The 20526-nt window shown below is 53.0% G+C and overlaps 7 protein-coding genes across 7 annotated transcripts; 5 read left to right on the top strand and 2 right to left on the bottom strand.

The window, feature by feature from the left end:
- The first annotated feature begins 1655 nt into the window (after window positions 1-1655).
- On the top strand, window positions 1656-3386 carry BKA58DRAFT_379749 (uncharacterized protein). The gene has a single exon (XM_046169839.1). The coding sequence runs from the start codon at window positions 2018-2020 to the stop codon at window positions 2912-2914; it is 897 nt and encodes a 298-aa protein (XP_046027377.1). The 5' UTR covers window positions 1656-2017; the 3' UTR covers window positions 2915-3386.
- Window positions 3387-4059: 673 nt separating this feature from the next.
- BKA58DRAFT_120888 (uncharacterized protein) lies at window positions 4060-4930 on the top strand. The gene is made up of 3 exons (XM_046164161.1): window positions 4060-4421; window positions 4488-4550; window positions 4622-4930. The coding sequence occupies exons 1-3, from the start codon at window positions 4260-4262 to the stop codon at window positions 4694-4696; spliced, it is 300 nt and encodes a 99-aa protein (XP_046027378.1). The 5' UTR covers window positions 4060-4259; the 3' UTR covers window positions 4697-4930.
- Window positions 4931-5769: 839 nt separating this feature from the next.
- BKA58DRAFT_120868 (uncharacterized protein) lies at window positions 5770-6558 on the bottom strand. The gene is made up of 2 exons (XM_046164160.1): window positions 6464-6558; window positions 5770-6412 (listed from the first exon to the last, which is right to left on the bottom strand). Exons 1-2 carry the CDS (start codon window positions 6534-6536, stop codon window positions 6123-6125), a joined length of 363 nt encoding a protein of 120 aa, XP_046027379.1. The 5' UTR covers window positions 6537-6558; the 3' UTR covers window positions 5770-6122.
- A 374-nt stretch (window positions 6559-6932) lies between these two features.
- On the top strand, window positions 6933-8391 carry BKA58DRAFT_379755 (mediator complex, subunit Med18). The gene is made up of 2 exons (XM_046169840.1): window positions 6933-7620; window positions 7668-8391. Exons 1-2 carry the CDS (start codon window positions 7154-7156, stop codon window positions 8029-8031), a joined length of 831 nt encoding a protein of 276 aa, XP_046027380.1. The 5' UTR covers window positions 6933-7153; the 3' UTR covers window positions 8032-8391.
- Window positions 8392-8514: 123 nt separating this feature from the next.
- BKA58DRAFT_356766 (DNA kinase/phosphatase Pnk1) lies at window positions 8515-10439 on the top strand (the record flags this gene model as incomplete). The annotated part of the gene is made up of 7 exons (XM_046168666.1): window positions 8515-8676; window positions 8725-9319; window positions 9377-9513; window positions 9577-9713; window positions 9789-9849; window positions 9909-10057; window positions 10239-10439. The coding sequence occupies exons 1-7, from the start codon at window positions 8580-8582 to the stop codon at window positions 10437-10439; spliced, it is 1377 nt and encodes a 458-aa protein (XP_046027381.1). The 5' UTR covers window positions 8515-8579.
- A 2879-nt stretch (window positions 10440-13318) lies between these two features.
- On the top strand, window positions 13319-15166 carry BKA58DRAFT_121038 (uncharacterized protein). Its single transcript, XM_046164163.1, has 2 exons — window positions 13319-13765; window positions 13817-15166. Exons 1-2 carry the CDS (start codon window positions 13429-13431, stop codon window positions 15046-15048), a joined length of 1569 nt encoding a protein of 522 aa, XP_046027382.1. The 5' UTR covers window positions 13319-13428; the 3' UTR covers window positions 15049-15166.
- A 2748-nt stretch (window positions 15167-17914) lies between these two features.
- Window positions 17915-19646, bottom strand: BKA58DRAFT_399617 (ankyrin repeat-containing domain protein; the record flags this gene model as incomplete). Its single annotated transcript, XM_046171556.1, has 3 exons — window positions 17915-18893; window positions 18965-19149; window positions 19281-19646. 3 exons carry the CDS (start codon window positions 19644-19646, stop codon window positions 17915-17917), a joined length of 1530 nt encoding a protein of 509 aa, XP_046027383.1.
- Window positions 19647-20526: the final 880 nt, after the last annotated feature.

Genomic DNA, 20526 nt, shown 5'->3' on the forward strand with positions numbered 1-20526 from the left:
ATCTCGACGTCTTCTAGCGTACCACAAGCAAGGTTGACATCGGATACGCACAGAGGTCTACGCATGAGCATTCTTCCGAACTTCTCGTCACAAATGCCGATAGAGGTCTGTTGGCACACACGAGTGAAGGATTCTGCGATCTAGAACAACACGGTGATCTTCGGTCCTGGGCGATCCACCATGTTTGGTAGACTTGCTCAAGCCAAACCTGGCGAACCACAGGAACTGAAAAAGCAGCGCATCAGGAGTGCCGTAGCGCCAACTCCTGTTCTGCGGCTTTCCCCGTCGAACCGGAATGTCTCTCTAAGTGAATTTGAGGAGCAAGTCGTTCAGTGGTGACGAAATCAAGGTTATCATATTGCGCACGAGAAACCACCCAGGCCTTCTGTGAGGACGCGCGGTCGGGCAGGACGGGTGAACGTCAAAGTCGTTCGATGAGCATGCTGCCGAGAAGCGAACGATGAAAACTCTTTTGCTACCCAAGAGCGAGACTGAGTTATTCACCACACACATGTGATAGGCCGCGATGCGATGGGTGTGGAGATGGATAGGTATCGCAATCGATAAGTGGATAAGGTAGGGCGCAAATTCTCGCACATGGCTGCCGCGCGGAACCAGTGCCGCCCAGTAGGACAACGCCGAAGGTGCAGCAGACCCACAATTCATTTCCAGCGCATGCTGACGGCTTGTGAATGCCATCATCACAAAGTCCAGAAGCTGTGGAGTTGGCAGCGTGCAGAACAAAGCGAGCGAACGACAGCTTTGGTTGAGACGGTCCGGCAGAAGAACCGCAGGAGGATATGTCACCTTGACGCTGTGACGGCTCGCCAACCGGTCCCACGTTGCGAATCGGCGCACAGCAAGTTGGAGCTCGCGCTGGCAGGCAGTGGAGCGTACGCAGCCAATCGTGAGTACGGAGAGGCAAAGTCTGAATAACGAGAGCGTGTCCACATAGCCACGCGCCGCCGTCGCCATACCGCTTTTGCGTTCTGGACTCTCTGCTGTCAGTCCAGGGAGACATGGCGCGACTCCTTGCGATACACGTGTGTAGCATTTCCCCAAGACAGGTTCAGTCAAAGCGGCCGGTGCCTCATCTGCGATGATGACATGTGCCCGAACGAGGCGCAGACACGCTGTGCCTGGGATGTTTCGTTTACCGGCTTCAGCTCCAGCCATGCCCCTGGCGGAAGAGGGCGCGAAGAGCTCCGCGATGCAGTGATCGTCAGGTACAGCGTTGTGATTGGCTGTCTGTGTCCGTCGCCATGCCACTTGCGGAAGCATGAAACCCGTCAGCTTGCGATAATTTCGACTTGGCCATATTTAGCTGGAAACGAGCGCACTGTCAGTGTAAGGAAAAAGAAGGCAATCGATAGAGGTGGGAGTGCCCTTGGCAAGCGCATGCACATGAACACAAGGAAAAGAAAGTCTGGAGTTCGTTGCGGTGGAGATGAGCGCCGACAATTTCGATCGAGCGACGGCCATGAGCGAATGAGCGTGGTAGCGGGGCGACGACTCAAGCTTGTCAGTGGTGTTGTTGAGGCCGCCATGGCACGCCGTTCCACCAGCAGCCGGCCCGGAGTGGCAGGCCCCCCGATGACAGAAGCAGGCTAGATGGCGTCGTGGTGAGCGGAGGATGCGATGCGCAAGCGATGGCACCAGGCACGTTGCCAGGGGCCGGCCTAGTGCCGACCCTAGCGTAAAAGCTCGTGGGAATCCACTCTGCCCACCTTTCTTTCACTCACTAACCCACACCATCACCCACACACTCTTTCTATATTTCAAGCTGCTCCCTCCCTCCTGTAACACTCATTCTACAGGCTCGAGGTCTTCTTGTTCATTCATTCACTCCCTCAAGACATTTCGTCTCCAACTGTCATTCCTGACACCATACATTGTCAACGCGACAACTCACAATACCACTCACTCGAACTGCTAGTCGGTTCTGTCACTCCTGCAAATTCCAAACAAACATCTATAGCATCATTCCTTCAGCTATCCAACACTGCCAACCGCCAAAATGAAGACATCCGCTGTCCTCGCTTCTATCCTGTTCGGCTCCTACGCCGTTGCTGCGCCTTTCGACAGACGCGCTCTTGTCTACAAGACCGAGGTCGTCACTGAGACCGTCGTTGTCTACACCACCGTCTGGGACGACGAGCCGGTCGCTCAGCCCACTACCACCAGTGCTGGCGAATTCTACGAGCAGCCCAGCAAGCCTTCCACTACCAGCACTGCTGTAGTCGTTCCCTCATCCTCTGCTGTGGTCACTCCCCAGGCTGCTCCTACCAAGGCCGCCCCCACCTCCTCCAAGGCTGCCCCGGCCTACACTCCAGTTGTTCCCGAGAAGCCGTCCAGTGTCTACACTCCTCCTGTTGAGACACCTACTTCCGTCTACACTCCTGCTCCTGCCCCAGTCTCTTCCTACGTCGCGCCTCCACCTGCGCCTGAGCCAACCACCACCGCAGTCGCTTCCCCTACCCCCGAGCCTGTGTACTCTCAAGCTCCTGCTCCCTCAAGCGCTGCGCCTAGCTACGGTTCTTCTTCTTCTGGTGGAGTATCTTCTGGTGCCTCTTACGACAATGTAGAGATTACCGTCTACGACATGAACGTAGGCGACTATGGCGCTTGCGGTGAGGTCCAATCCGATGATTCCAAGGTCGTCGCCATCAGCATTGGAGCCTGGAACGAGATGGGCGGAAGCATTCACAACGTCATGACCGGCGAGTCTTCCAACCCATGGTGTGGAAAGGAAGTTGAGATTGAGTACCAAGGCCACACTGCTACTGCCAAGATCATGGACATGTGCCCTGGCTGCGTCAACAAGTACGACATCGATCTCTCCCGCTCTGTCTGGGCGGAGCTTGGCCTGTCTGAGACCACCCGCTACCACGGCGTCAACTGGAAGATCATCTAAACGCCTCCTTCAGCCACGCCACGATTCATATACCCAAGATTCTGATATCTCGCTAGCGCAGGCAGGGTCAGCGCTTTGCACGACCAAGTTACGACTCATTTTTTCACGCATCAGGCAGGGACCGGTGACCGGAGTATACGGAAAGGAAACCGTCAGATACCGCGGTTCTTGTTCAGCTTTGCTCTTCTAGATTCGCCTTGCCACTTGTATTGTAAAGCAGATCCCATGGTGTATATGGGGGTACTTTGCTCATTAGAGGCTCCTTCTCACATTTCTTGTCGCTCTTTGACTACAGCGGGCTTGCCACGCTTTTCTTCGCTTCCTTGTATAAGACTTTAGGGCTGGTGTATGGGAGAACATCTTAGATACCCATACAAGTTGGACATCGGAGGTTCATATCTACCAAAAGAAAATACATGATGCATTGCGCAACTTCAAAACCATAGTCTTGCTGCATTCACGTGAACGATTAGAAAAGTCGCATTGTTTGTGCTAACCTCCTTCTACGGTATCGGCAAAGCTCTTCACAGTGGCTAATACGAGGCCTCCCCCTGATAATACGAGCTGAGCTATTAACGAACGCGCAAGCACTCGACTCATGCCGATGCGACCATGTGGCTGCGCCTCACGCCTAGCCACCGTGCGTACTTTGCCAAAAGGAAGCTCCGAGGCCTCCGAAAATACTACCTTGGGCAGCAGTACATGCTACCTTAATCCCTCCATCACACTCTTCTAAGCAAGGCTACTCAGCCACAGATCCCAGATGCAGACCTTGTGAAATTTTGATCCGCAAAAGAAATGAGACTTTTGCCTGCTTGTGAAAACCATGTCGCAACGCGCACACAAAGAAAACAATGAACGCCTGACGTCCAAACAACGCTTGCGGCTCGTTTCAGAAGGAACCAAGTTGCGATGTGCGAGGTGTTTGCCCCTTGGTAATTTCATAACGCGCCGGGGGAGGGTCTAGCACAGGGTGATTGTGCTTTGCTAGGCTCCACATGTTGGCTGTTTCAATCGTGAACACTAGTTTGGTTTTCTCGGTCGGGAGTTTTGAGCGTGTTGAAGTCTGTCGTAAACAGATGTTGCGTTAGTTTGTTGTTCCAGTCTTTGATATTACTAAAGGGTAAACCCTATGTTGATCATATTTTGTTCGCGGTTGATGGACAACGCAACTGCCCCCTTTAGAGTGCCAGCAAGGATGACATCATCGTGACCGTGGACCAACACCACAATGACCAACAGTCAGGAATGGACAGAGGACTGTTTGTAACGGACGTCCAACAGCATACAACCGTATACCAACATATTTGAAAGCGAAACCCACTACCACAGCAATTTATCCAGGATGGCGAACCGCCTCTCTCGCTCACTCGATGAGATTGAAGCGCACACTCCAGCGATCAAGTCACAAGATGCGGACACCGATGTTACCTCTAAGAACGGCGAGCAAATCCAAGAGGGCGATCATGTATACACGCGGATAAGAGGTGGAAGGCATGAGGGCAATGTATGCTATCCACGCCTGCATCTGCAGCACATAAGCGTCCCAGGCTAGAGCTGACACCATAAGAAGGTAGACAAGATCGTGACCAACCAAGAAGAAGCTGATGCAGAGGGCGTAAAGCACCCACCCAAGGTGCGTTTCTGAAGTCTGCGAAGGAAGATGTGCCTAGGTAAAGAAAATAAAATACTGATTTGATTGACTAGGTGCTATTCACAGACCAGAAGGGGAAAGCTGTAGCGCACAATCCAGGTACACTCGATGTGACGGATAAAGCCTGAGGAAACGGTTCTTTTCGTACTCCCAGACTATATCCGCAGGCAATATAGGACAAAGGTCTTGTCTTCAGGTATTCCTCACAGCGAACCTTGGGATCAGAAAGAGAAGCAGCTCTGGAGTAAAGCAGAGCGTAACAAAGTCCATACACGATACATATATCCCAGATCCCAAATCTCCATCATCCCTCTCCAAATCCATATTATCATCAATCTCCCAAAAATAGTCCCATGTCCGTCTGCACAACGTTTACCCGCCTCCCCAAACCCAATCCTCAGCGCACCCACGCAAAACACCCATCTTTTAACCGCCGGAAGACACCGCATTCCACAGCTCGCTTCTTTCCTACCGAAACCGGTAGCTGAGCTGATGCACCCGGGTGTGAGTTTTACCAGCACTCATCCGGTGGTCAAAAGAAAGTTTTCTCTGTGCGCGCGCTGGTTCGCGTGGGAAAACGAGAGGCGTGTGGTGCCATGCGTTGGCCTTATCGAGCGTCTATCTCACGTGCAAGCCTTGTGCCAACGTGGTTAGGCACGTGGAGGGTTGCGACTGGCGAGCCGAGGCTGTGGGTTGCCAGCTGGTGGTGGCGTGGCAGGTTGCGCCCGAGATTCCTCCGTTGGAACCCGCGTTGTCGAAGAGGAATAAGCAAACATCACCCACGGCTGGATACGAGGATTTGTTGGCAGTGTTTAAGGGAGTAGCTTCGTTGTGACGTACCTGGTGGGGTGTCGGTGGGTTTGTTGAGTCTGCAGAGTGAGTAGTAATGGACGGCTGCGATGCCACAAGTAAACTAGAGGCTGGAAGACGGCTGTATGTGTATCAAGCGTATTTTGGTAGTGTCTTGAACTGTTCAATGCATCAGCTTTGAGGAGCTCTCCCCAAATGGGAATGCACTCGTGAAGAATGTGCATTTTCTACAGTTTGCAGGCTCCAGCTACGCCTGCGTTGGATTGTTCGTCATGGATGCCCACTCTTTGCGTTGGGGGAATGTACTCGTCCCCCTTCTTAGGTGATGGATCAAGTGCAGAGGGTGGAGACACATATATCATAAGGGCTGTTCCGCCCAAGGTGTAAGCTTTGCAATTGATTCTTGAGAACATAGTCGTATTATCAATTGTTTGTAAATTCGTCTCGAATTACAAACGTAGTAGTCCGTATCGCCATACAGTAACTTCATACAGTCCCAGCCGAGGGCAGTCTCTCAAATCTTCATCTCATCCTGAGTATCGATCTTGATGGGTATAGAATGAAAGTAATACCAGTACTTGTCGCTTTTGACCCCAAACCTATTGTCCGAACCTCATCAAGCAAATCATCGCAGTCCGCATGCAGTCCGCCTCCAGGCGCGTGTGGGTATATATGTACACCAGCTCATCCGGCGTATCCGGGTCCGAGCCTTCTTTTATCGTCGCTTCTTCGTGCCTTCTTGATCTATGCGAATGCGCTAGCACCACCAGACTCGAGGAGTTCGATCTCGGCCATGGTCATGGATGGGCTCTGGAAGCGTGCGGGCAGCTCGGAGCGGTCGAAGTATAGACCCTTGCCTGCCTCAATGGGGCCTAGATTCCTGCCGGCTGCGCCGCCAATGTGGCCGCCGACAAAGGCACTGGGAATGTGGTTGAGTGGGCCGTGTTGCTGCGCCTTCTTGCGGTAGGACGCGAAGGATGAAGGAAGCTCGTTCATGGGGGAGGCAGGGTGGACGTGCGGGGTGTGGTCAATCTCTGAAACGCAACGTTAGCTATATAGCATGGCGCGGTGATAGCAAGACATACTCTGGGGAGTGCTGCGCTTGCCCAGAAAACGGATCATGGGCTGGCGATGAGCGAGGGCGCGTGTAGCGTTCATGGTGAATGAGGTGGGGTGGGGTTGTTGGTGGTGGTGGTGTGATGTGCAGGTTGCGATTGGAATTGGAATCACTCAAAAGCTTGCGCAGAAGACTTCAGATGATGTTTTGTATCAGAGAAGCGAAGCAAGGCGATCTCGGGACAGATGCTGGAGGACGGACGACTTGTTGAGTTATTGAGGAGCAGTTAGGTTGAGGGGAGCCGCATAAATGTTGTTCGCGGTTGCGGAAGGAAGACTAGGTTGCGCCGAAGGCCGCTCCATGATTGCAAACCAGCAACCCTCCCACTCACACGTGAGCGGCTTCTCCCCACACTCGAATGAGCAGATGTGAAAGCGATGGGTATTTCTAAGCCAATTCCAGCGCAAGCCTCGGCGTTTGTGGGCTTACGCGCAACACTTGGAGTCGTTCTTGAACGTTCGCGGTCATAGCTCCCATGCTGGCCCGGTTGCCTTTTCCAAACTTTTACAAGTGCATTGCTCGCCGCCAATGACAACGCTGCACACGCCCGCTCGCCTTATCACCCCGCCGCCTTCTCCAGATCCTGACCAGCGGGAATTGCATATTGATATTCGCTTCTCCGACTGCGGTGCGGACGTGCGGACCCGACCTGCTCACCATGCACGAGTTGAGCCTTTACGGCCAGGTCACTTTTGCGCGCTATGAGCAGGTTCTAAACATACTGGCGGGGGTTGCCATGATGCAGCCCCAGCGCGTCTTCGAGCGCCATGTCGTCTACAAGCCCACGCGCGAGCCTGAAGAGCCGGGCTCCAATCTTGGCCGTCGCGGCGGTACCCAGACTGTTGCGCAGAAGCAGGCCAAACAAGCTGCTCCTGTTGTCCTCTATCACACTCGGCTGGTCCAAAAGCTGTCGGAAGACGACTTCGCTACTGAAGATGCCCTGCCAGAGGAGGGCGGAAGGGCCCTGTCCGCCGATGTAGAAGATGGGGAAGAGCCAACATGGTCTTTCGTGTTCAGAGACGTACCGGATACTGGCGACAGAGGTGTCTCTATCCGCTTCACCAACACCACTGACTTGTTGTCTGGCGATCCGCATGCGTTCATGATTGCCTCAGGGCCCAATCAGTGAGACCATCTTCCCATTCCTGCCTTCACCTCTAACCACAGCGCAGGTTTGTGACCGAGTTCTACGTTGAGGGTTACCGTTTCGTGCTCGGTAACGTCGTCATGTTCCTTCACCGCATCCTCCACGAGCCCGGCATTCGCAACGTCCAGAAGAGCCCCAAGGCCACACTGCCAACATGGAAAGGCCTGAAGCTCCTCGACCCAAGTGGTGTATACACACTTCAAGCTACGGTCCGGATTGAAGACTTCAATAACGCAGCCGTACTCGAGGAAGGGGTGAACGAGTTGAAGAAGTTCCAGGCGCAAATGAAGGGTTGCGTGAACTTGGATTTGCCAGATCGCCTCGCACTAGACCCCCGTGTCAAGTACAAGGCTCCTGCAGCTCCTGCTACTCAAGCACGGCCTAGATGATGAGCGGTCTCTCACTGGCCGAGAGCAGTGGACACTAAATGGGTAGTTTCCTCATAGTAGTCACCAAACAAAGGGCGGCTTGGGGTACTTTAGACACCGTGTGTCTGTTTCCGCTCTATGGGATTATCAGCAAACGCCACTGAAGCCGAGGTATCACATCAGTCTGGAGACAAAAGCATCGTGATGAGATTGCGCGTCGGATCAGGAAGCTGGGCAGGTTCGATCTTCTGTTGTGCATCTGGTCTCAGACGAGTGAGTCTGATTGTAGATACGAATCACCTGTCTTAGTTCGGCGGGGGTAGCTCCAGTACAGACATTAACGACATGTCGTACCAAATAGAGTATTGTAACGTACGTGACGTGATTGCTGTCAAAAAAGTGTGTTCGGTGCTGTCTTGAGAGTGAGCTCAGTCCAGGCACGTGCTCGCGCGCGTTCGCGTTTCGCGCCGAAAGAAAGTGCAAGCGAGCAACCTCACCGACGTTGCTTTGTCAACAGAGATCAACCTTCATCGCCATGCACCCACCTTGACAATAACACAAGTTGCAAAATGTCCACTCGACCTGGTGTCGGCAAGCGACCGAGCTCTAACGGAAAAAACGTATCGCCACCTCCATCGAAGCGGCGGCAACAGTCAACTACAACAAGTTTGTCAGCTCTCGCTCCATGTGCGCGTCTTTGCTGACATGACTCAGGCAAGGCGGTCGCTAATTTCTTCACACCTGCCTCGAAGAAAGAGCCAGAAAAGATGACATGGCGGATAGTCAAAGACAGCTTGCTAGTCGGACGTTTTGGCGTGGCAGCGCAGTCGGCAGCAAAGGGCAGGCGCAGAATAGCAGCCTTTGATTTTGACTCAACACTCGTCACATCTGCATCGGGGAAAACATTCGCTCGTGATGCAAACGACTGGAAGTGGTGGGACAGTAGCGTTCCAGTACGGCTGAAAGAGCTGCATGCAGAAGGCTTCCTTGTCGCTATCATCAGCAATCAAGGTGGAATCAGTCTAAAGCCAGACCCCAAGACTGTGAAGTCAGATCAGAAGAGACTAGCAGACTTCAAGACCAAGGTCACAGCAGTCTTCAACCACCTCGATTTTCCGATATCGATATACGCTGCGACGAGTCGTGACCGGTACAGGAAGCCCAGGACCGGGATGTGGGACGAGCTACTGGAGGACTATGATCTCGAGAATGCAGAATCAATCGATCTAGAGAACTCTGTATTCGTTGGGGATGCTGGTGGTCGCGATGCGGTGGCTGGCGGTGTAAAGGACCACTCGTGTGTCGACAGGTTCGTGAAGATCCCAAATCGTGCATTTATGATTACCAGCACACTAAGTATATGTAGAGACTTTGCTGCTAATGTCGGTATACCATTTCATACGCCAGAAGAGTACTTCCGCCATGATGATCCCCGGCCATTCGTTAGGGCTTTTGATCCGACCGCTTATACGGGAGTGCGTGCTCAGGTCTCAACAGCTGCACGTAAGTTTGATATGCAACCTCTCAGCCGTCTCCCCGGCATCCGTGTGCTAACTTGGTCTGCAGCAAACGCCTTTGCACGAACGGAAACCCCCGAGATCGTCATGTTCTGCGGCAGCCCGGGCTCAGGTAAATCATCGTTCTATTGGAAACATCTGCAGCCACTCGGATACGGGCGTGTCAACCAAGACATTCTGAAGACTGTGAGTTGCTGACTGAGTCATCCTACCGCACGTGTCGTGCGACCCTTCTGTACTCTGAGTAACACTCTGAAACAGCGCGAGAAGTGCGTAAAGGCTGCCACTGCACTCATCGAAGAAGGCACGAGCGCCGTCATCGGTATGTTCATGTTGATCCGGGGCCCCAATACGTTCCGCATACTAAGCTAACTTCTTCAGACAATACCAATGCCGATCCAGAAACACGCGCTGTGTGGGTTATGTTGGCGCAGAAGCTGAAAGTCCCCATCCGCTGCGTACTTTTTACTGCGACACCAAAGCTTTGCGAGCACAATGATACGTTCCGCGCATTGAACCTTGGTCCAGAAGTAAGTTTACTTGCTAAGCCCCCTCCCGTACGTGAGTGCCGGAAGATAGACTTTGCGCTCGCTCCAAACCTACCATCACACTATCCGATGTGGAAATTGGTTGTGCGGAACATCCGGAATCCTTGAAATCCCATCACCACACGGAGAAACTCCCATGCTAATATCCGATCTGCACCCAAAGACGAACCGCGAATCTCGTACTATCCTGCCGCACGTTGCGTTCAGTGGCTTTGCTTCCAGATACCGCGAGCCTAAGCTTTCGGAAGGTTTTGCAGACATAATCAAAACCGATTTCCAGGTAAGCGTAACCCAAGACTTTCCATGTAGGCTGGGCTGCAGAAATGTAATATGGACTAACCAAGGTATGCATTGCGTAGTTTGAAGGCTCCGAGGAGCAGAAACTACTATGGAGCAAGTACTGGATCTGACCTCATCACAATCGAGAACGCGAATGCGAGCGAAAGCGGATCATGTGATTAGGAAACACATCCACCACGCAAGTATTGGCAATTACGTCGCCTTGATCGTGTCTTCTTCGACAGTTGCTGTGTGGACAGAAAGTCCGAATGGTATGATTGGGCGGGAAGAGGATGTTGCTGAGGGGCCGTCCCCGAGCGCAGGTTCGCAGCTCTAGTCTACGCCTTCTTCCTTTTCCACGCCGTTGAGCGCATGGCTTCCGTGCTAATCGAAAAACGGCAGTTCACACACACGGTTTCTTGATTTCCAGTGTAAAATTGCTTACTTTTCTTCCAAGTTTCTGCAGGAATACCACGATCGTACATTGACATCGCTGCAATGATACTCCGTACTGCCGACAAGAAGAAAAGCGCGCAACAGCATTGATATGGAGAAATATTACATCATCGTTTCCACAAAGCATTGTGCTGATTCATCTCGTGCGTCTAGCTAAAATGATCCTTGTAGATGGATTTCCATATTCGTCTTTACCCCCATGTCCTATGCCCATGCCGCGGCATTGTACTGTAGGTGGAGTGCCACGTTAGTCTAGGGAATCATCCGGTGAAATTGAGAGATCAGCAACACCAGACCGGTCTCGCCCAAATCCTGCGACGAACCGTCGGAATGATTGCGCGCACCTCCACAGCAAAGCAGTTCAATATGGGAGAATGCAGTCTTTCGATGTAAGCAAAGTGCGCGCGCATGTCAATATGAGCTCGCCACGTGTTTGTCCAGACCACGCAAAATTTTCAGGTACAGGAATTTCTTCTTCCGTGTGCAGTCAGCTTTAAGACTGAACTGGCTGTTCTTTCATGCACGTTGAGCGTTGCCGGCCGGTGTGGATGGGTGGACTGGCAACGGTATTCTCCCGCTTCTGCATGTCCGTGCCGTCCGGTCGTCTGGCCAAGGAGAGAGACGAGCGAAGAAGGCGGGGCGCCTGCCGACCTGAGACCGGAACCTGCTGCTTTTTCTCCCTGTCGTCATGCTGCGAGGTCCCGGGAGCCTGGAACAGAATAGTATTGCTCCGATTTTTCTTCTGCTGGGCTCGATCGTATGAGGCACGGCACGGCGATCAAACCGCGCGATTCTCTTCAAAATGAGACCCTCTGCTTACCTAGCATCGTGAGTCGCGAAGTAAATGACGGCAAGGTTGCCGGCCGCTATGAGAAACGCCATATGGGCGGACGTTCAGCTAGACAATGCGCTGGCGGTGTGAGGCTTGCTCAGCGTGCGAACAGGGAGTTGAGCCAAGCGACAGCAAGGCACCGGGGAGAAGGAATGGAAGATAGTGCGTCAGGGGCTTGAACGCCAATCAGCAACGGCTCAACGGTCTAGCGCTTCCAACAAGTTCCCCGATTTGTCTGGAGGATGTTCATTGGGCTGAAAGGCTGTCCCAACCTCCTCTGGGAAAGTTCCGGGAATCCTGTCAGGTACCGCCCACACCAAGTTGTGTTGTCGCGCCTTGTTTTGTCGCAGGACGTTGTGATCGACCGCTTGACTCGTCAATGAGGCATCGTGTTTGAGACACGGACTGAGTTGGATCAGTCAGTGTTTTGAAGATCGTGAGACTTTGTTTGTTTGTTTTCACGGTTACATGCCACAGCCTCCCTGGCCGATTTTGACGATTCAGTGTGGGCCAATCGGGGTATGGGCGTGACACGGGATAGAGGCGGGAGAAACGACATGGACTCTACTAGAATATGCCTGTCGATGTCACTGCAGCGAGACGGCAAAGGGCTAGAAGAACGGCGCAAGAATTAAGGTGGAAGGACAGAATGGCCTGGCGAACCACGCCGGTTCCTTTGCACCGCCCGGTAAACGAGTCTGTCAAGTGGCAGCCACGGTTGCGCTCACAGTAGTTGAGTGTTAGACAGCGGATGACAACCACAGCGGTGGTGGTACAGCACTTTGCAATACAGACGAGGCACCGTTTAACACCACGAGTCGTCGATCGGTCAAGGCTTGAGAGGAGGATGTGACTGAGCGTTTGTTCCTGCATAGTCTACTCAGAAGCTTTTCCCACGACGACAAAGTTTAAAGTGCGTGAGTGGGAACGGCCAGGGATGATTTGTTGCGCCTCCACCAACGACATATCGCATGGTTAGGTTGGGCAGGTGAAAATTCAACACCGAGGCAGGCCCCGTACTGTTGAGTAGGGTTTGATTCAAGCCACCTGCTGTGGTCAGGCTGTAGCGACACGGACGCGGTGGTCTAAACGGCGGCTTGGAAGGCTGGGGGACCTTGAAGCGACGGCGCCCTGGCGTGCTGGCTGCGCGGAGACAGTCCAGGGCTGGTGTGAGTGTCACGGCCTCGTGTACCGGGCTATCTGAGTCGCGCGGAAGCAGTCGACATGCCGGGCGACCATGCCCAATCAAGATAGCACCAAAGTCAGGCTTGAGTTGCACCGTAGCAGTGGAACCCGTGCGGTCGCTGTCCACACAGAAATGCTCGACTATCCCACACCCCGTCCACCGCCCGTTTCTCTTGCTTGCCCACGTCACACTCTCTCGCCATTCAAGTCGACGCCTTATCGCTGCGCTGTCTCTCGCTTGCACTCGCAAATCCGGTTGCAGTCGATCACCTCTCGTGCCTCGGTGAGTTTGACCTATCCGAGCCCACCGCGCTCACGTGCCGTCCGCATTAGGCGCTGACTTTGCATCCAGCCCCAGAGACGTCTCTGCTGCAGCATAAACAGGCCGAAGAGTACATAGCGACATACGTGGTCGGCTATCGTGGCATCCTCTCAAACATTGCCCGACCGCCTCTCCGTCCCAAAGCAGCGCGCCGCGACCCCGACGTGCTGGCGTACTGTCGCGCCCGCGCATAGCTGCTTGAGAAAGCTGGTGATGTGATCCTGGTAGCTCGCGCCCATTCACGTCACGTCCCGACCGCCAAAAGAACCAACAACCACCATGCACGACCTTAAACCTCTCCAGCTTCCCCAGCTTATCGCTGCTCGCAAGTCTTCCAAAAGCTCACTCAACATGTACGACGACCCGACTGCTTCGATCTACTCCAATGCCGACTCTGGTTTCTACTCGGCGTCGGAGTGCTCGACACCGCCCACGCCAAGTCAGTACACCCGGGGCCACTTTCGCTTTCCCAGCTCGGCTTCGTCATTGTCGTCGAGCCCGCCAACCTACGAGCCAACGGAGCCCCCCAACAGCTCAGGCAAGCTGCCCAAGCTTACCGAGGAGCCTCTTGAGCGTGAATACGACTATGGCAGTCAGGATCCGTACCGCTGCTCTTGTAAGTATTACGCGCGACTCGCCCGTGTTCGCCATGCTAATCTACGTCTAGGTGACGTCGGAGGCACCTACAGCCACGCGCAAGACTGCAGGATATCCCAAGCCTACGAGCCTCAGGACGAGTACTTCACCACTTGCGACTCGGAACTGCGCCTGGCCAAGCGACGACGATCCTTGGAGGCTTCTGCGCACAGCATCGCTGGCAAGCTCGAGAGGCGCTTTCCCTCGTTGTCGCGCAGAGTGCGCGACCGCAGCTCGACCCTCAGCAGAGTTTCACGCAGCGCAACCCCCTCAAGGGTGCCGTCTACGCGATCCTCGTCGCTCGCTGGTTCTATTCACCATGTCTCGACCGTCGATCTTCCTGAAGACTACGCGTCGCCAACTTCTACGCCTGCCCTGGCAAGCAAGGAACAACTGAGCGATGATGTGCCTACGCCAATGGCTATCGACGTCAAAAAGGCCAATGCCATGGAAATTGATCCTGAGGAGGTGGAACGGGAGCGCTATGCCACCACGCCACTATTACCGCCGCTGCTTGTGAACTGCCGGAACGATGACCTACCAGCGTCGTCGCCACTGCAGTCGCCAGCAGTCGCAGACGCAGCCCAATCTGTGGGCCCTACCCCAGCCGGCACCCCGCCAATGCGCACTTACCCTACGCCTCCTCTGTCCTCCAAAACATCCTTTGCCTCAATCCGAGCCCCCAATGCCGGGTACATGGTTCCCTCATCCGACATACCCCGTCTCATGCTCGCCGACCCAACGGACAAGTGGGCCATGGAGCTGGGCCATGCGAACTTCACCATCCTACCGGAGCCCTATGTCCCTGAGGTCTGCACTGCCGCTTCCATCGAAGAACACCTTGCCGAATGGGCACAAGCACGGCGCAACTACGCGAAGCACCAAGTGCGAACCGCGGAACACTACGGAGTGACATCCAGGCACTACCTTCTTACTGAGCAAAAGTGGGCTGAAATCGACGCCGAATGGAAGAAGAACCACGACCTGGCCAAGTCACATGCGGCTGCCACCGGCCAGGAGCTCGCTCCATATTCACCCACGGAGCCAGGTCCTCTTAGCAAGATGCCCACGCTACACGACCCCAAGAGCGAGGGAAAATTTCCTCAACTCGGCGATGAAGACATTGTCGGTCCCATGCAACAGGCGGCCGCGTTACTTCCGAAAACGCCTTCGCGCAAGCGTGCCTTTTTCAAATTCCTTAGCGACCTACGGTTCCCTGGTACCCTTCTCGGTCGTTCATCGGGTGGCGTCCGGGGCCACTAAGCCCTAACCAACAACAAAACGGGCAACACTTTCCCTTTCTCCCTTGTCGATAATTGCGTGCGAGTAATGTCTTTCCATCCTGCGCACAAACCTGTACCTTTACTATCCCTCCCCTTGCGCTTGTCGGGCCCAAGGGGCATGTTCTACGAAAGTGTACGACTATATGACAACCAGATCTAGGCCCTTCATTGGAGCCACGATCACGACGGCTCTCATCACAGAGTCACGAATTTCCTATGTTGATACAACAACTATTAGAGAGGCTTTTCTTGTCTTGCGCAGTGCAGTGGTCTGTCTGTACTGCGCTTTCCCTTCACTGGGATTACTTGTATGGTGTTTGGGCGGTTTCCAAAAAGGCGATGTGGGGGTTCTCTGCATCTGCGGCGATAAAAGCGAGCGTCATATCATCATCACATCATGATTCACGCAGCGGTGGCTCTTCAGCCAAGTCTCTTTTTACAATCTCTTTACTTTTTTCCTTGTGTTCAAAACCAAGTCTTTGATTTCGGCGGCTATACCTTTACTCGTCCTTGTCTGGGACTCGAGGGGGCAAGCGCAGTCGTGGGTCTTTGTTACCCTTTCGGTAGTAGTAGTAAGAGGAAGGATTAAGCTTCTTCGGATATGTTTCAGTATTGATACTTTGTAATTGGTCTACGGATGTGGTACGGATGGGGGCTGGGAGAGGTTGATGGTGTGTTGTACCAACAGCCTTAGTTTACCGTGTCCTCAAGGCAAGAAGATGCAACAAGCGCTCAACATCAATTCAAACACCTAGCCAAGCACACATTCTTTGCCCAAACTTGATCATGATGTCCTCGATCTCTCTGTCGATTGTGGTAGTAGCCACCCTGCGCTTGCCGGCGGGAAGCAGTCCGCAGCAAACAGCGCGGAAACAACATCACTTCCCGGTCGAGCCATTACACCCCGCCCAGCCCGGCACATGACGACGCCTTTTCCTTCCTGCAAAGTCCCCGACGCACAATGATGCACAGCTCTGCACCTCATACCCCGTTCTGGTACGCCATTGCGTCTGCACAAACAAGCCTCTTTCACTCCACGCGCAACATCCTCTTCCCTAGTTTCCCACACTGTCTCATTACTAACCAAGCCCACATATCGACCACAGATAAGCATCCCGAACCCCACCATGTTCTGTATACTTAGCGCGGCAGATGACTCTCGAGGCCGTACCTAATGGCGGTGGCTGGCTGTACTATGTGGACGTCTGTACAACATCCGCGTGCTGCACGCAATATAGGGCTATCCGGTATCTCGCTGCGCAGCCCGCGTAGCCTGCGCTTATTCGTATCCGGCTTCTGGAACTACATGACGTTGTGTCACCACGGGAGCTTTTGCAAGCGAAGAATGGGAGGGACCGGTTGTACCACACACATTCTTTGCTGGCCGGTTTCTTGGCTGCGGTTGTGCGATAGGGAAAGCGAGTGTTACTCAGATTGGGGAAAGCGAAATGGTAAAGATGGTAGGACGGAGGAAGGGTGTGCAAGGTTACTGGCGAGTCCAAAGTGTCATCTGTCAGTCAGTGTTGGAATGCAGTATGGTATGGTATGGCATTTGGACGGGCTGTGCATTTGGTGGTTTCCACATGCTAGATGCTGGTCGTCATCCTTCATACGTCCCTCCTTCTCGTTACGCGCTTAGGTCAGTCGTAAGCTGCGCGACAGCATATGCATGCTGAAGGCCAAGCATATGTTGCGGAAGACTCTCCCTTCGGTCCAGGCAGTTCCGAGGACGATCTTCGATCGAGAAAATTCGAAACGCAGGTCTGATGACGAACAGTGATTGTTTACATGAGACATTGCATATGCAGCGAAGATGAATCTCGGGAGATCGTACATACGAGAGGGCAGGCGTGTATGTAGGTCATTCTATCTTCAGTGCATGACAGCTTCCCCGGCTGGCATCTGAGACGTGGCGTCCGCGGAAGGCGGTGATGTGAGTTTGTGTTTCGAGTTGACTACAGTTTCTGTCACTTGACACCTTCCCTCCAGATACTAGATCATTGTGGAGAAGAGATGTTAGTAGAGTGATGCCTATCTATCCCCACGCCCCAACCTGACGTCTTCCCAAGCTCATAGCGCGGTAACGCAACGCCCTCACTACTGCAGTGTCAACAAGCTACGGCTCGTGCCGCATCGCATTACAACCCACAACACTCCTCACCGCAGTAGTTCTCCGCTGACAACAGCGGCAGCAGTGTGAGTTCTCTAGTCACATCCCCAAACTCTATTCATCTGACACGTCGCCAAACACATGCCTTTCCGACCCTCCTTGACCACTCGCTTTCGATATTCAACATCTGCACATGCCGCATCACCTTCGTGATAGCGGTTAGGAATACGATCATGCGTCAGCGCCGTCTTTTCATCGCCCCCACTGAATGACATGGTACGGCATATGGCTCGGCCTTTGTCCACCACATGTCGAGACATGGCGGTTGTGTAAAACGCCAGGGATGTCGGTTCCGAGACCCCGGATTCAGTGGCATTTGGTCGTTGATGCAGGCGTAGGCGAGGCAGCGTGGCTCTGCAGGTGCTCTTAATCGATCGATCCTTGAGCTTATTTCACGCTTGCCCGCTCGCCGTTCGAGGCCTGGCCATGTTGTGGGATATGTTGTGTGACAGGGCTGAAACTTGTTGATGTCTTGGACGCGGGGTTGGAATGATTAGGGCGGACTCTGAGTAGGAGATGTCAGTTCTACACATAAGGCGCGGGTAGGCAAGACATTGATACATATCAAGGCTTGGTTTTTTTTTCGTGGAATGCTTGCATCTCGCTCAACATTTCGTGTCAGAGGTGAAATATGAATTAATGTTGCTCGTCATGAATGTCCAAAGTACGTGCCTGCTCAATTTGTTGCTGCGTACTGAATAGACAACAGTTCCACTACTTCGTAATGTCCCTTCTCCTTCGCCCAATCCAATGCGGTATTGCTCGCATTATCCGCGGCTTTAATGTCGAACTCCGTCTTGTGCATTAGCAATAGCTTGCAGATCTCGAGTGACCCTGTCGCAGCTGCATAATGTAAGGGAAGACTACCGTATATGGTCGAGAGCCCAGGGTCTGCCTTCTCTTCCAGTAAGCGCACAACTGCCTCTTCCCACTCTTCTTGACATGCTATAAGCAAAGCCGTTCTTCCGAGTATGTCCTGGCTGTCTTTCAGCTCGGACAAACCCTTATAGAAGTAGAACTCATCTTTGATCAAGCTGCCATTAGCAGCCCAGTCCATGTAGAAATGTAAATGAGATCTCTCTAAGCAATCGTTCAAGTCTTCAACCCAGTCATGTAACTCGAAAAGTACCTTGTCGGAATGCCAGACGCCGATTTTTCTAGCATACTCAGCCATATCGTACGTTCCGGATGACTCCCAGACCGCACTTGCCCGCTTCGCTACTTCCTTTGATAGATCGATGTAGCTTTCCCGACCTTTAAAAGACGTATGATGTATGTAACGGTGCTGTACGAGTAACAGTTCGCCGCATGTATCTTGGGTCTCCTCCAACCATCTAGCCTTCGATCGTGAATGCGCAGGATAGCATTCGGAGCAGGCAAGTTTGGTCCCGAATTGACTAAGAGAGGCAACAAGAAACCAGCCTGGAATATTCGGTGATGCCGTATCCACATTGAGAAGCTCCTCGGAGTATCGACCAAGCATCTCGTCGATATCAGAGTTTACGAAGTTGTAAAAACGGTTATACGATGCTGATACCGGTATCAAGGAAGGATGATTTTCGGGAGAGAAGGGGGCTATTGCGCGTTCTTTCAGATCTTCAAGATCCTCTTCCCAAGCCTTCCACATCATGGTGCGATAACTCAGTAGGAAAGACCTACAAAAAAGCAGGTCAGCTCTACGTTTTGCTAATCTCGGCTTCTTCTTTCTGCGCAGATGTAGACTCACCATTGTTTGAGGCACTCCTCGAAAGCAACAGAGGTGGCTGATGTAGAAGCCACATTCGTTGACGAGAGTATTGGGGTGAGCGCATGCTTAGTCGAGCGAAACAATCTCTTGCTCTCTGAACAAGAAAAACCTTTCTTAATGCAGAGCTCGCACTTTGTCGGCCAGACCCGATCAGTAGGAAGACACTGGTCCTTATGTGTTAGCATTTGTTTGAAGATGTTTCAGTAATAGATAGCAGTGCCTAGGCAAAAACATGCCGTTCTTATCTCCAAAAGTTGCACACGTACGTAGCGATCAGGATACAGAAATAACGTACCTTCTTCTTATCCAAACGGCATCTTTCACATTTACTCATGTCCAAATTGCGCTTGACCAATACTCCTGATACCACTTGTTTTTGGCTCTCAGTCGGCTGTGGTTGTGGTTGTAGCTCTGGCGCATGACGATCCTCCAGATTGTGACCCGTCTCATGTTCTTGATCTCTACGGAATGTGAATAGACTCATTTCTAGGTCCCCATTCCTACCATCTTTGTTCATATTTTCATCTTGCCGTCGGCCAAGCTCCGCGTGAGGTAACAGACTAGGCGGAAGATTCTCATTGTGCTTATCGTATACGATCTCTCGGGGGTTTAAACGCGAGTAAGTAAGACGCGAATAACCAACAGGACATCTTATACACATAGTGTGGTCGCAATCAGCACAAGAAAGCAAGGTGTGGGGTGTCAAAAAGATCTTAGCACAATTGCAGCACTTTCGGACGCGAATTTGATCGTCATCCTGGGCCCTTCGTTTCGCTTGTTTAACCTGCCCAGAAGGGCTATGATGCCGTTTACGGTTTGAAGCCGACATCTCAGTATCTGACGTGAAGATAGGCGTTGGAGAGATTTCGAGCGAGGCGAGTTGCAGCCGAGAATGGGGAGGTTATCGTACGTACTGAATCGCTTTCGCCTAGTCAAGAAACCATGCTTCAGTAAGAGTCTCTGCCAAATCGATAGCTCAGAAAGCACGACAAAGTGCGAACAGGCCAATGTAAATGTTCTGCGACGAAGTGCGACGGCGGGAGCGACTTGTAGCCATGCTGCGCTGGCGGTGCGAGCTTATGCAGCTCGCTTCGTGGCTGACGACTTGGTGGAACAGCGGTTCAACCAGCTATTGGCTGTCGCACTTTGTCGCATGTCTGATGACGGGCTGTGTAGTAAGTGTGTGTATTCAGGCGCGCTGCAAAGCGCGCCCGGCCCCACTTGGCTCAGAAAGCAATTCACTTCTTGCTGCCTGTCGCTAATGTTGACACTTCCTAGTGGTAGTCGCACTTTGTCGCACTTTGTCGCAGTTGCAGAGCCTCGCAACCCGTGAACCTAATACCCAGCCTCTGCCAGAATTCCGTCGTTGTGGTCCTCGTCTGGCCATGAACGTCACAGACAGTGGTGCTTCTTCTAGATGTGTCGCACTTTATCGCAGCTCGTCCACGCGCGGAAAGTTCTGCCCATGAGCCGTACAGACAAGGCAGACGTGGAGCTTTTTGGGCTTTCAACATTAACGGGCCAATTCGATATATTACGAC

Source organism: Alternaria rosae, assembly GCF_020736505.1.
Source record: "Alternaria rosae strain MPI-PUGE-AT-0040 chromosome Unknown BKA58scaffold_3, whole genome shotgun sequence".
In the NCBI taxonomy this organism is placed as follows: domain Eukaryota; kingdom Fungi; phylum Ascomycota; class Dothideomycetes; order Pleosporales; family Pleosporaceae; genus Alternaria; species Alternaria rosae.